Source organism: Diabrotica undecimpunctata, chromosome 9, assembly GCF_040954645.1.
Source record: "Diabrotica undecimpunctata isolate CICGRU chromosome 9, icDiaUnde3, whole genome shotgun sequence".
In the NCBI taxonomy this organism is placed as follows: domain Eukaryota; kingdom Metazoa; phylum Arthropoda; class Insecta; order Coleoptera; family Chrysomelidae; genus Diabrotica; species Diabrotica undecimpunctata.
This window is the reverse complement of record NC_092811.1, coordinates 11,477,260-11,492,511: the sequence shown is the minus strand read 5'-3', so window position 1 is coordinate 11,492,511 and position 15,252 is coordinate 11,477,260. Positions and strand designations below refer to the sequence as shown.

Below are 15,252 nucleotides of genomic sequence, written 5' to 3'. Positions count from 1 at the left end.
TTATGCCATATGGATGTCAAACCTGGACCCTAACCAAGGCAAACATGAATAAATTAGCCACAACAGAAAGAACAATGAAAAGAGCAATGTTAGGTACAAGACTGTTAGATAAAAAGAGGAACGACTAGGTAAGATCCAAAACAAAAGTCGAGGACATAGCAACAAAAATTGCCAAACTTAAATGGAGCTTCGCGGGCCACACTGCTAGACAAAAAGATCAACGTTGGAACACTACAATACAACATTGCAGACCTTACGAAAGTAAACGACCAAGAGGAAGACCACAGATGAGATGGGTTGATGATATTAAAAGAATAGCCGGAACAAATTGGAAATATGTTGCTCAGGATAGAGACCGATGGAAGGAGTTGGGAGAGGCCTATGTCCAAACATGGACGACAGAAGGCTAAGAAGAAGAAGAAGAACATTATAATTAATAAGACACTAGATCGATGATCTAGACAAAAAAGAATACTCTACAATATTGATCCAGTTAGTAGCTAGTGAAATTACAAAATGTTTGAACCTAAAAGTCAAAGAAAATGAGAAAGTATCTGGATAACACTTTTTTCTCCAAAGAAGCTGTTGTATTTATATTCTGTGTAAATTGGTGTTGTGTTTTTATGATTTGTTTTGTGATTATATATTTATTTATTATTGCACATTAATAAACTGAAGGAGATCTAATAATAGGAATAAAATACATCTACTTTATATTGACCATATTTACAAAGAGATAAAAACTAGTAATACAAAAGTGACTTTCAAACTTGTCTTTCCTTTGACCTTCAAAATCTCTAGATAAGAACCTACCAAATATAGTACTGATTTGAATGCAGACGAATACAACAACACTTATTTATATTTTAGATCATCTAAAACATTTATAGCCCAGTCTGGTTAAAAAAAAAGGTCGAAAAATTTTTCGCATATATCTGAAACTTTTAAGACATAGGTGGGGTTTACTAGATAACGAATAGATGAAAAAGTACTTGTATTTTTACCTTGCGTTTTATTTTAAACAATAATTTATGGTCACAATTTGATTTTTTGTCTATACGTTTTTTTCCTTATATTTTACATAAGCAATAATTATATCATTTTTTTATATCAAGAATATCTTTATTTTCCCGTTTTTTCCTAAACAATTATTGTAATAACTTCTATATTTTTCAAGCTACAAACTTGTACGTACATCCATTGGATAGCTGGGAAAAAAACTCGTATTAAAAAAAACCTTCTATGACCAATAGTAACGAAGTTGGGAACTACTTTTTAAAATTTATCTCCATTGTTTATTAACATTAAGAAGTAAAATTTGCACAAATTTTAAATGAAAATTTAAACTTTATATTAAAACTTATAGCTATAAAATTCATCCAATTTTTCGAAACTTACAGACCTTCGAAACGAAGGTACTTTCGAAAGACCGACATAGGAACGTGGAGGGGAAAACTGTTTCGGCTCCGTTTTTTTTTTCGAGATCGGAACTTCAAATTAAAACACCTAGGAAAAATTTACATTATCTCGGCTTCCATTGCAGCTAGAAGCCTCTTTATACAAGATATTCATTAGTTTTTGTCAAGACAATCCAGTGGTTTTTATTATTGGTTTTTCAAAACTCTTCGTGTGTTTCGTTATGTAATTATGTTTAACTTTGTCGAAAGCTTTCTCATAGTCTATAAACGCAACAAAAAGATCTTTTTGTTGGTCTAGATATTTTTGGGCAAGAGTTGTGAAACTATACAGAGCCCAACTGTTCCGAAGCCGTTACGAAGGCCAAACTGTCTATTACTTATTATTTCTTGCATGTATAATCTTAAGAAATGTTTTTAATAAGTGTGACATTCAGCTGATTAATCTATGGTCGTTACAGTGTTTGGGGTTCTTGATTTTTGGTAGCGGAACAAAGGTCGATAGCAGCCATTCTGTAGGTATCTTACCAGATTTGTATATGTTGTTAAAGAGGATAGTTATTGCACTTAAATTGTCTTCGTCTATAAGTTTAATCAGCTCCATATGAACTTCATCTGGTCCAGGGGCTCTGCCAGATTTTGAGTTGTTTATAGCAAGTTGGACTTCAGATTTTAATTTTATTGGAGCTTCCCTGTTATCAATTTGTGTTGGTTCCGTTCTTGTGTCCATAAAAGATCTTTAATATATTTAGTCCATACTTGTTTTATTTCAATCAGGTTATTATAGGTTTATTGTTTTTGTCAATTAATCGGTTAGGTGTATTTGTTCTTGATTTCCCAGATAATTCTTTCACTTTTTTATGTAAATTATAGTGATCATGCTTTTTCTGCAATTCTTTGATGCATGTTTTCATTATCCACTTTTCTTTAGCCTCTTTTATTTTATTCCTTATTAATTTATGTTTTTCTCTGTACATATGTGAGTTTTTGTTTCTATATTTTCTTTTCTATTCCACAATTTCTAGTATTTCTTGAGTCATCCAAGGTTTTCGGCTTTCTGTTTTCTTTTGTAGAGATTCTTTCTGTGTTTTTATAACAGAATCTTTGATTTTGCTCCAAATAATGTTCACATTCTCAGTGTTTTTCATTCTGATGTTAATTTCTTCATTTCTTGATTGATACGAGTTGAAGCCTCAGCACGGATTTCATTTATTTTAAGTAACTGAGTATTCACTTTAGAACTTTTGGATTTTATTATCTTTTTTACCCTCAGTTTTATTGAGACAAGAAGGTTATGGTCTGAGGGGACATCTTCTCCAAGAAAAGTCTTAACGCTTACCATGGAATTTCTAAGTCTTAGATTGGTTAGATAAGGACGACGTCATCTGCAAATCTCAAATCACTAAGCTTCTCTCCATTTATGTTGATACCATGTATGTTGATACCATGTTCAGATGTCCCTTCTTATAAATATGTTCTAAAAACGTCGTGAACAGCTTTGGAGAGAAGGCGTCTCCTTGCCGTACTCCTCGTCCTCGCTGTATACAGAAGCTGTGTCATTTTGGTAGATATATTTGATATGGATATGGAAATGTAGTGTAACCATTTTGTTTCTTTTTCTTCTGAAGGTGCCTTCTCCATTACTGAAGGTTGGCTATAACTACAGCAAATTGCTCTCTATCTTGAGCTGTTCTTAGTATCGAATGTGTGTCCATGCCAATGGTTTGTTGTATTCTGCAGACTTCTCTACCAGGTTCTTTATCACTAGTAAGTGGTCATTAGGGCTGTATCTCGATCTAAATCCAGCTTGTTCTTTAGGCTGATAGAAGTCTAATTTAGCGTCCAGTCTTTTTTTGATAATTTTAGTGAAAAGTTTATATATGTGTGAAAGCAAACTGATAGGACGGTAGTTTTTCAGATTTGTTATGTCTCCTTGCATGTGTAATAAAATAATGACTGCATTGTTCCATTGAGAAGAAGTTTTTCCTTAATAGATGCATTCGGTGAAAAGCTTGGCCAAAGCCTGGATAATTGAATTTCCACCTAGTTTGATCGCTTCGGTCACTACTCCGTCATCGCCAAGGGATTGTCATGTCTTTAATGTCTACCTCTACAATTTACTGGATCAGTTTTGGATCTCTCTCTCTCTCTTTTTTTTTTCTCCATATTCAATAAAGTGTATAAAAAAATGATTTTAAGCATATATTTATCCTCAAGTTCTCAATTTATAAAACAGTCAACAAAATCCCTCAACTATTATTTGTAATACACTCGCGATCATAAAATCCGGGTCACCTTGAAAATCGCCGTTATTTCATTTATAATATAACACAAATACAAACTAATGCATGTTTCTGAGAATTGTTGTCGGCTTAGCGGTTTCCTTTGTAATAAAGAATTCCAATAATGCCGATTTCGCGGAAAACTATACACTACCCAAAATGAACGGTACCTGTAACTGCCGCTTGTTTTAAATGTCTCATTTGTGCTTCGACTTTCTGTTCAAACGCATCAAACAAACGTTTATTATTGCCACCATTAGTGTTTATTATTGTTTATTTTTTGCCAAAAATGCCTTGACTGTTGTTGAAACGGACGCATTGTTGCGTTTGTGGAAGACGGTCACACTCAACGGCAAGTCGCAAGAACTGTTGGCGTAAGCCTTTCTACGGTTCAACGAGTACTTCAACGCTTTCAGAAGACGAGTTTGCCAACCAGACGACCTGGCTCTGGACGAAGAAGAACGACCACGGCACGAGATGACCATTTCCTTGTGTTTCAGGCTTTACGAAACCGGACTTCAACTGCGATTATGCATCGAAATTGCCTACAAGAAGTACGAAATTGCAATGTTAGCGTTGCAACAGTCAGGAGAAGACTTCGTTCTTCTGGACTATCTTCTCGGGTAATGGCTACAGAACCGCCACTTGGCCGTGCACATCGAGTTGCACGACTAGATTTTGCTCAACAATACGCGCATTGGGGAATTAATGATTGGAGCAAAGTGTTATTTTCATTTGAATCCTGTTTCAGCCTAACTGGATCCAATGGACGTGTAAGATTTTAGAGGAGAACCGGTAAACGATTTTCATAAGCTTGCATTGCTCCAAGAATGTCATTTGGTGGAGGCTTGGTCATGGCTTTAGGAGGTGTATCTTCCGACTTCCGCACAGAATTACCCTTCATCGAAAATGGGTCCTCAACTACACGAAGGTATATTACGGAGATTCTGGAAGAACATGTTATGCCCACCATGACAGGGCTAGGAGAAGACGCAGTTTTTATGCAGGACAACGTGCGACCGCAGGTTGCCAGGATCAGTATGCAATACTGGTTGGAACTACGAGTTTGGTTGGTCAAGGTTGGACAAGGTTGGAATTACGAGGTTACCCTGGCTAGCTAGATCTCCGGATCTGAATTCCATGAAAGATCTCTGGGACGATTTGAAAAAACGTATTCAAACCCATACACCTCCTCCTAACAACACACAGGAGCTTAAGGATCTGTTAGTGAGAGAGTGGAATAACATATCCCAACATGTAATCCGGAGAAAAATTGAGAATATGGCCCGTCGTCTGCAAGAGGTTATTAGAACAAGGGGAGGCAATACACGATATTAGTCATTGAAATTCAACCGATATTTTACCACGTTCTGTATTTTTCATTTTTTCTTTCGTATGTCTGTTTCAACAATTTGGTTTGTTTTCTGCTTTTTCAATAAAAACATAAAAAAACCGTTTTTTCTCTCTTTCAAAACAAACATTGATGACAAATAAAAAATACATTAGCCTAAAAAAAAGGTTATTACTGCACCAGATGCAAAAATATTCAATAAACTTGAAATTTTCAAGGTGACCCGGATTTTATGATCGCGAGTGTACATTACGGGCGCATACAAGAATAGTCATATAATATTACTGTAAAGTTAACCTTTATCCAGTAGATGCAACCATAATAATATTTTGTTTTATCTTTAAAAATTTAAACTTTTTGAGAGTATTAAACTTGATATTGACTGTTGAATAATGTAAATATTTTTGAACGATCTTAAATATAAATATCAGTCCCTATATAGTGTCCTCCAGCGCTTGACTCTGCGGCATTTTCTTTTATAATTCGTAATCCACAAGCTTCAGTATGAAGATCACTTTACTGTTACTAGTATTTGTCTGCTTTGTAAATAGGGTAAGTTGTTAAATATATTTTTTAATTTTTTGATTTAAGTAACAGAACGAGGTGTATTTTTCTTCTTCAAGTTTAATCTTCTATTGCAGATTGACAATTATCACTATTTTTCATTTATTAATTCTCCATTTTTATTCTTAATGCTGTATATTTCAGGTTTTTATCGTCTTTGTGGTTCTGTTGAATAGCGTTTGGTTACTTTTGCTATCTTCTTTCATTTGTATTGTTCTGAAGCTATTTTCTTGTGGCATTTTAAAGTAATTACTATTTAAATGGTAATAAGCCACAATTAAAGGTTAAAGTACGTTTATTGACGTTTCAATTTCCACTTCGGAAATCGTTCTCAAAATACAAAAATTAGTATTTATATAATTTACTAATGTTTGTATTTTGAGAACGATTTCCAAAGTGGAAACTGAAACGTCAATAAACGTACTTTAACCTTTAATTGTGGCTTGTTCCCATTTAAATAGTAATTTCTTTCATTTCCTCTTCGAACTTTTCCTAATTGTCTCTCTTTGCTGCTGTTACCAATATTTTTACCTTTTTTCGTTTATTTTTATATTTATTGTACTTCTCATTCGTTTCGTGTTTCAGATATTGTTTCCATGCATGTTTCTTCACTTTTATTTCCGTTTTTTATTTCTTCGGACAACCATGCTGTCTGATTCTTTGTTGAGTCTTTTTTACTTGTTGTTTTTTGAGACTGGCTGTGGTAATCGCAGAGCTTCTCAATCCACTCTGCAATTGTTCTAGGGAGTGGTGTGGAACTGGTATTATATATATATATATATATATATATATATATATATATATATATATATATATATATATATCTATAAATATATATATATATATATATATATATATATATATATATTAATAATTTATATTTAGGTATCTTAATGTCTAAAGGAACCATTACATATTCTTAACGAGTGCTGGTCGTATTAGTCAATCAGTTCCGTTCCATTCCCATTTAGTTTACTCCCATAACATAACTATTTTGTTATTATTCTTTCTTCCAGTTCTTGCATTAAGGTCTCCCATCAATCTTATTTTTTCCGACTGTTCTTCTATGTCTTAGTTTTATTTTTATATTATCTACACTGATTTTTCTTTTATTTATGGCTGTCCAATCCGTGACATATTTATTATATTTTTTTCTTATTGCTACAGACACTTTTATTTTTGCTTTTTGGTCTTAATTTACATCACTGTAGTAATGAACATATTCTTTTATCATTTCCTTTCCTTGGCCCGTTTTCTTTATTTCAGTAAGTGTCGCTGTGTATATGTTATTTATTTCTCTCTCTCTCCAATGGCGCTACAGCCCAAATCGGGCCTTGGATTCTTCCAAACTATGCCTCCAATCTTGTCGGTCCCAAGCCGATCTTCTCCAATTTCTCACGTCTAGCAAATTTTGCGCGTCCGCTGCTACTTCATCCTCCCATCTTTTCCGTGGCCTTCCTTTTGGTCTTGCGCCCTGCATTTTACTATTTAGAGCTCTTTTCGGCAATCTTTCTGACTCCATTCTTACTACATGACCAGCCCAGCGAAGTCTCTGAAGTTCAACGAATTCTGAGATCGGTGTCTCTTTGAACAGTTGGTAGAGTTCATGGTTATACCTGGAACTCCATATTCTTAGGACTTTTCTTTCGAAGACTTCCACTTTTCTTTTTGTCTCTTCTGTCGTCACCCATGTCTCGCATGCATAACATACTATTGGTCTGATAATAGTTTTGTAGACCCTGATTTTCGATCTCAAGTGTGTGTTTTTGGAGCGAAACACATGATCGAGTAAAAAATAAGCTTTGTTTTCCTTTACTATTCTTCTTTGGATTTCTGGTTCTTCTGTTCCATCCGTGTTTAATGCAACTCCTAAATATGTGAAACTTTCTATCGTTTCAATATCGTCCTCTAATTCAACTGTGCGTCTGTTTTCCCTAGCTCTTGCCTGTGTTAACTTTTTTGTCTTTTGAATATTTATTTCTAGTCCGGTCTCTTTTGCCTTTGTTTTTAATTGTGAATATATTTCTGCCGCCTCTTCTGTTCTGCGAGACATGATGCTGATATCATCGGCATAAGCGGCAATCTGTATTGATTTATTTGTTAGGAGATTACCTCTTCCTATATTCAGCTATCTTATCACATATTCCAAGGTCAGGTTGAATAGTGTCGGTGCCAGCCCGTCTCCTTGCTTTAATCCTTGGACTATCGTAAAGTTTTCAGTGAGCTCATTTTTTACTCTGACAGTTGCTATTGACGAGTCCATTGTTGTTTTTACCAGTCGAATGTATTTTTGGGCAATATTATTTGAATATTATTTGAGTCGTAGGCTTGTTTGAAATCTATAAATATGTTGTGGACGTCAATGTCGTATTCCCACGATTTGTTTAAAAATTTTTTCACTGTGAATAGTTGGTCAGTTGTAGATCTACCTTGTCGGAAACCGGTTTGATATTCCCCGACAATATTTTCAGTTAGTTGTTGGAGTCGTTTGTTTAGTACATTTTCGCATTTCAGTTTATCCCCTTTTTTATAGATTGGGCATATAATCCCAGTTTTCCAATCATTAGGGATCTTTTCATCATTCCAAAGTTACTTAATTCAGTTGTAAATATATCTCTATATGTCTTATAGGCTTATGGCTAGGTGTATGTACCTTCTTTCTTCTTGAATCGCTTTACAACTCAGGGCGAGTCTTTGCCGCATTCACTATAGCCTCTTATCTTCTACGATCTTACGCTTTCATTTTCCATTGTTTTACCCCAATCCTAGATAAATCGACTTCAACGTCATCTTTCCATCTTTTTCTGGTAGAGCCTACTGATCTTCTACCGTCTGGTCTCTCAAAAAAAACACTGTCTTTAGCACACTTTCTTCCTTTGATCTTACCACATGACCTGCCCATCTTATCCGCTTAGCTTTTATATGTTTGACAATATTTTTAGTGTCATACACAGTCACCAATTCAGCATTGCGGGGCGTTCTTCACTTACCTGTCAATTTATCTCTTTGAGGTCCAAATATCATTCTGGAAATCTTTTTTTTTTCAAACACCAGCAGCTTATTTATTTTTCGCTGATTTAGAGTCCATGTCTCACTTCCATATGTAACAAAAAACCAGGGCGAATAATTGACTTATATAGCCTTAATTTAGATTTTCTTTTTAGCAGCTTAGCAGCTATCCTTGCTGGGACGTCTTTATCTATGTGGTTGTGATCTGTAATTATTACAGCCCCCAGATATATAAACTCTTTTATTACTTAGTAGTTCTTCTTCTTGTTCTTTTTTTTTTATGTAGACATGCGTCTGTCTGTTTTTCAATGTGCCTCCAGTAAGTTGTGGTTCCATTGTTCTCGCGGTCCTCCTACTGATCCTCTTCGTATTGGGGAATCGTCTCGTGCCGTCTTTACTACTTTATTTGTTGTCATTAGGCTTATATCATCGTTCCATTCTACTCTTCTATTTTTTACCCATTACCCATTTCTTGATGTTCTCCACTTTGCATATACGTCGTATATCTGTACTTCTAGCTCTCTTCCATAGTGTATTAGCATCAATTTTTCATCTCTGCTGTCTCTAAGATCCTTTTTTTCCTCTCTGTGTCAGGTCGTGTTTCTGCCGCATCTGTCATTATTGCCCGGATGACTGTTTTGTGAATTTTGCCTTTTATTTCTTTCCCGATAGTTTTATTTCTCCATTTCTCCTTGATTCATTCAGGTGTTTGCTTTATTCACTTGATTTCACACTTCAGTTTCGAGCTTTTCATAGCTAGATAATGCGATCCCTAGGTATTCAAACTCCATCACTTGTTATATTATCTGACCTTCCGGCTCCAATTTACACCTTAGTAAATTTGTTGTTGTAACCATGCATTTTGTCTTTTTTGGAAAAATTAACATGTTAAATTTTCTGGCGGTTATATTAAATTGGTGCAGCAGACGTTGTAAAATGTCTTCTATTTAAGAGAGTAGTATTACGTCGTCAGCATAGTAGATTATTTTAAGTTGTTTTTCTCTCATTTGATATCCTTTTTTAGTTCTTACTTTTTTTATTATTTTATCCCTAATCGGGTTGAACAATAGAAAACTCAGAAGAATCAGGGAATCTCCCTGTCTTATCAATAGGGTATTAGAATAATAATTATGTCGTGTTCTATTATTTTTTTGGATTAGTTTTAATAGTTGTTTGGTCAGATCTGGTCCTCTGTACTTTAGGAGTTTGTTCGGTATTATGTCCTCTCCTATTAATTTCCTTAATTCTTCCTTTACCTCTTCCTTCTTAATATTTATTTCTACGTTTATCTTTAGCTCTGGTGACGACGCTACTTCGAAATTTTTGTTATTTATAGTTATGTTTTGTCTAACTCTTGTTCTTGGATTTTTGGTTACTAGCAAGTATTTGGTCTGTTCTTGATTTATTTGAAGACACAGACTACCTGTTTTATCCTCGAGTTGTGAAAACGCCTCACTCATGTCTCTTATAGCATGAAAGACTGCATCTAGATCATCAGCAAAGGCCAACAATAGTTTTGATCCTCGATCGGCAAACCACCTGTCAGTTCAGACGATATTTAACTTAATGCATATTTTAAAGCCAAATTGAATAACAACGGTGATAAGAGGTCAATATAGGTCATACAGGACTTATACGTCCTGATGTTATACTAAATGACATTAATTTTCTGTTTCCTATCTTTACCTGGACATATGAGTCTGTCACGGATATTTGAGTTAGCTCCACTAATTCTGTGTATGTGTATTTTTGGCATTATTTTATTATTTAGTGTCCATTCAAATATTTACCCAGCTGTAAGCTGTGGCGATTATTATGGCTATAATTATTTTATTAACTGATGCTTTAAATAGATTAATTGTTATTATGAAGGACCATTTTCTCAGTTTTTTTACCCATGATATTCTCCTTACCCCAATTCCTCGCTTTCCGAATACTTTACTTTAAAGGAGTATTTTCAGTCATCTACATCACTTCTCTTTCTTTCCCCATTTTTCGTAGTACAGTCTCGTTGATTATCTTGTTCGTCCATGATATCCTTAAGATTCTTCTGTATAGCCACATCTCGAATCCTTCAAGCTTTTTCTCCATCGCTTCAGTGAGTGTCTAGGATTCAACTCCGTAGTATAATATCGAGAAGATATAACATCCTAGGAGCCTAACTTTTATCTCCAGATTAACGTTGTGACTTTTAAAGAGTTTGGCCATGTTATTGAATGCACTTCTAGCCTTCTCCATTTTACATTTTGCTTCCTGTGAGTGATCCCATTATTTGTTTACTCTTGTCACAAGATAGGTAAACTGTTTTACTCGGTCCACCGCTGTATTCTTGATAAGCAGTTAGACGTCTCTAATTTTATTTTTGCTGATGATCCTAAATTTAATTTTTGATATGTTAATTGTAGTCCAAATCTTTCACTTACTTCATTTACTTTGTTTATTAGTTGCTATAAACAGTTTAATCTATCTGCAAAAATAACGGTGACATCTGCATAGCGGATGTTGTTTCCGCTATGCAATGCCAAAATTCCATCTTAGCAATTTTCCAAGGCTTCACTAAATATTTCCTCTGAATATAGGTTGAATAATATAGGTGAAAGTATACATCCTTGGCTAACGCCTCGTAGAATCTGGATCGCTTCCGTCGGTTCATCTCCAAGATTTGTTCTTATTCTGGCTGATTGGTTCCAGTATAAATTTTGTATTATACGCCAATCTTTATCATCTATTTGGGCTTTTGTTAGAACATCCATCATTTTTCGGTGTTGAACTGTGTCAAATGCTTTTTGGTAGTCCACATAGCAGGTGTAGATATCGCAAGTCATATCTCTGCATCTTCGGAGTAATACCTGTAGACTAAACAGCACATCTCTCGTACCTACGTTTTTCATGAATCCAAACTGTGTGTCTTGTATTCTCTCTTGGCATAGCTTGTATATTCTACAAAGTATAATTTTAAGGAAAAGTTTTAGTGTAAGCTCATTAGTCTATATTCTCTGCACTTTTTCGCTCCCTGTTTCTTTGGTAACGTAATAAATTCTAAAAGTAGCCAATCTTTTGGAATATTGCCTGTGTCATAAATATTATTGAATATTTTACATAGTATTCTTAAAGATTCATCATCAAGAAATTTAAGAAATTCAGACTGTACTATGTTTGGTCCTGGACCTCTTTCTTCTTTTAGTGGTATTATCATCATCATCATCAGCCTCTCTCAATCCACTGCTGGACATAGGCCTCCCTTGTTTGTCTCCAAAGTGTTCTATCTTGTGCTTGCTGTATCCAGTTTTTTGTTGTCTTTCGTAAGTCGTTTTGCCATCGTGTTGGTGATCTTCCTCTGCTAAGTTTATCGGCTCTTGGTCTCCATTCAACTAGTTTGCGAGTCCATCTTCCGTCCTTCATTCTGGCAACGTGTCCAGCCAATTTCCATTTTAAGTAACAGCTTCTTTCAATTCCGTCTATGACTCTGGTCTTAGCTCGTAGATCTTCGTTTCTAATCCTGTCTCGCAGAGTGGCCCCTATCATAGTTTTTGTACGTTTTTCTTTGTGAGCGATAATGTTTCTGCACCATAGGTAATCACCGGTTTTTTCTCCTTTTTTGTGCAGAAGAATTGTTTTGACTCTATTCCGTTCAGATGGTATGGATTTCTTTGTCAAACATAGATTAAAGAGATCTTTTATTTTCCTCATTACAGGTTCACCGCCATTCTTAACACGATCACAATTTCATCGTCTCCTGGTGATTTATTGGATTTCATTTTATTCATCGCTTGTCTAATTTCACTGAGAGTAATTTCTGGCATGAGTTTAGAGCCTTGATTTATTTAATATTGTTTTGCTTATTGCATCTTTTAGCTGTGTTTGGTTCATCCGTCTGCTTTTATAAAGTTCTCCATAGAAGTCTTCTACTATTGTTAAAAGCTTCTCTCTATTTGTTGTTATTTCGCCCTTTTTGTTTTTTAATTTAATGATCTTGCTTTTTCCATTCTTTAGTTTTTTTCGCAGACTTTTTGGGCCTTTATTATTTTCTATGGTTTGTTCGATACTTAGTGTATTGTACTTTCTTAAGTCTTTTCTTATTGCTTTCTTGACTTCTCTGTTTATCTTTCTCGTTTGCTCTCCATTTGGATCATTTCTTTCTGTAATAAGATTTCTTTGTTTCATTAAATTCCTGGTGTCAGTACTAAGTTTTTCTTAGTCTTTTGTTTTTCATTCTTATTTATGGGACAGTGTTTTCTCATGCTTTCTCCAATGGCTTGCGTAATATGTTGGTTTAGTGCATCTATGTTTTCGTTAAGATGTCTGTGTTATTTCTCAATTTGATTTCAATGTCGCTTGGATAGTCTTTAATATCTCTAGGTTGGGTCCATATTTGTATTGGTTTCGTATTTACTAATTTGCTCTTGTTTTGTGCTTATTTTAACTTCTGCTCTTACCATTCTATGGTCGCTACCAGGTGGTATTATGGCTGCTCTTATTTCTGCCAATAGTAAAGGTGGTCCTGTTTCCGTAGATATTGGGGACTGGTTCTCCCTTTCATAAAAAAATAAATTTCATATGTAATTTTTTCAGGTATTATCAATACTCTCTTTGTCCACAATTACCTCTCCGTTGTCATTAACAAGTTTACTTACTCTTCTGTTTTTATATTTGCCTGTAATTTCTCTTACATTTTTAAGCACGTTGAAGTCGTCGTATTTACTTAGATAGAATTTCGATTTCTTGGCATTTTTTCTCCAGTTCTTTCTATTTTTGCTTCTCTGATCTTTATCTGTATATCTCGTTGTAATGTTTTATACATAGAGTTATCGTTAATCGGTAATTATTGCAGTCTTAATATTTCAAATTCCCATACACAAATATTTTGTTTTTTTATTTATTGTTCAACCATGTGTTGTTTAGTATTTCTTCTTTAATATTCTTCTCGTGTTTCCTTGTAAGTCATTCTTGTCTTATGTCAAGATAATGTCTTTATCAGCAAATTGTAATATGTAAAGCTCTAAGTATTTGTCAATTACATTAAAAATAACAACATTTTTTATCTAAACTCTTTTACAATTTAAATACAATGTCATCTATTACAGATATATTCCCGACCAAATATTTTTAAATTTAAAGACGCCAAACGAATCCATGCCGTATGTCAAGCAAATTCCGAATCACATGTCAATGAGTACCTTGAGCGACTTCAAGAATTTGGAAAGATTGAAGTTCCCAATATGGCGAAGCATACACTCTGTATGAACATAAATGCTGGATTACAATACGAAAACGGTGACATTGCAGTTGAGAGATTAAGAAGCGACTTGGAAGAAGTTTCAAACAATGAAATTAAAATTAAAGAGATTGTTGATAGCTGCGGTGTTCGAGCCCCAGGAAGCCCTGAAGATGCAGCTATGGCTTTTGGTAAATGCCTGTGCAGCCATTGGCCACAGCATGCAGTATGTGTTTGCAGCACATAATATAAATAAAACCTATATTATATATTATACATTTTTTTGTATATAAATTTATATCAATAAATTATTGATACCTTAATTTTTTACTATTAATTAACAGTTTCAGATATTTGCTACGTAAGTATAATGATTTGCAGTATAAGTGTTTTAAAAAAATTGTTGATAAAATAGATAAAAAGTTAAAAAAAAAATAGAAAGAAGTACGTAGTTAAATTGTGGACATAGGTCACAATCGATATTTATTTTTAATGTCACGTAGAGTTCACTGTGTATACAGATGAAACGTCAAAACCCAAATAAAAATTTTAATTCTTTATTAGAACAGGAAAATAAACTTATTTGAATATTTTTATGGATTTTCATATTTTATTTAAACATTTTCTGCTTCTTTTCATAACTGTTGGATGTTTTCTCGTGTTTGGAATATTTGGACACTATTTCTTCCTTTTTCCATTTTTTACATAAAATAGGATGACGAATGGGATTATAAGTGGTAATTTTCTCCAGTAAGACGTTCTATCTCTCAGTTCTTCCTCTTTATACTTTGGAAGAATCTCCGCTTTTATCTTTTTATTTTTGTCTTTATCAGACTCGGACATGTAAATGTTTTGATTTTAGGTGTGCACTGTTCAGTACTAAAAGTGAAACATTAAATACATAAAATTTATTAGTACATGAAATTTATGTGTTTATTATTATTACCACTTATAATCCCATTCGTCATCCCATTTTATGTAAAAAATGGAAAAAGGAAGAAATAGTGTCCAAATATTCCAAACACGAGAAAACATCCAACAGTTATGAAAAGAAGCAGAAAATTTTTAAATAAAATATGAAAATCCATAAAAATGTTCAAATAAATAATCAAAAAGTATTACACAAATATGTACAGCATGTAATAAATTGCAAGGAAAATAAACAAAAAAAAAAGATTCTGTTCGGGACTATGACAAATCCAGATATCTGATTTTTTTTGGTTAATATAAGCCTATATAAAAAAATCAATATATATACATATATATATATATATATATATATATATATACATATACAAATATATATATATATATAAATATATATATATATATATATATATATATATATATATATATATATATATATATATATATTAAATATAAAAACATGAAATATCATCATAATAGGCAAATACC

General features: G+C 33.6%; 2 protein-coding genes across 11 annotated transcripts in view; both read left to right on the top strand.

Annotated features, from left to right (window-relative positions):
* Positions 1 to 15,252, top strand: part of pHCl-1 (pH-sensitive chloride channel 1) — a 446,892-nt gene that overhangs the window by 145,843 nt on the left and 285,797 nt on the right. The window lies entirely within an intron of this gene.
* Positions 5,442 to 14,159, top strand: LOC140450178 (uncharacterized). Its single transcript, XM_072543634.1, has 2 exons — positions 5,442 to 5,600; positions 13,706 to 14,159. Exons 1-2 carry the CDS (start codon positions 5,553 to 5,555, stop codon positions 14,081 to 14,083), a joined length of 426 nt encoding a protein of 141 aa, XP_072399735.1. The 5' UTR covers positions 5,442 to 5,552; the 3' UTR covers positions 14,084 to 14,159.

Bases quoted from the DNA above. Each gene is read 5' to 3' on its own strand.
- LOC140450178 (XM_072543634.1), top strand. From the start codon at position 5,553: ATGAAGATCACTTTACTGTTACTAGTATTTGTCTGCTTTGTAAATAGG. The intron at 5,601-13,705 runs GTAAGTTGTTAA...CATCTATTACAG, and splicing joins TTGTCTGCTTTGTAAATAGG to ATATATTCCCGACCAAATAT.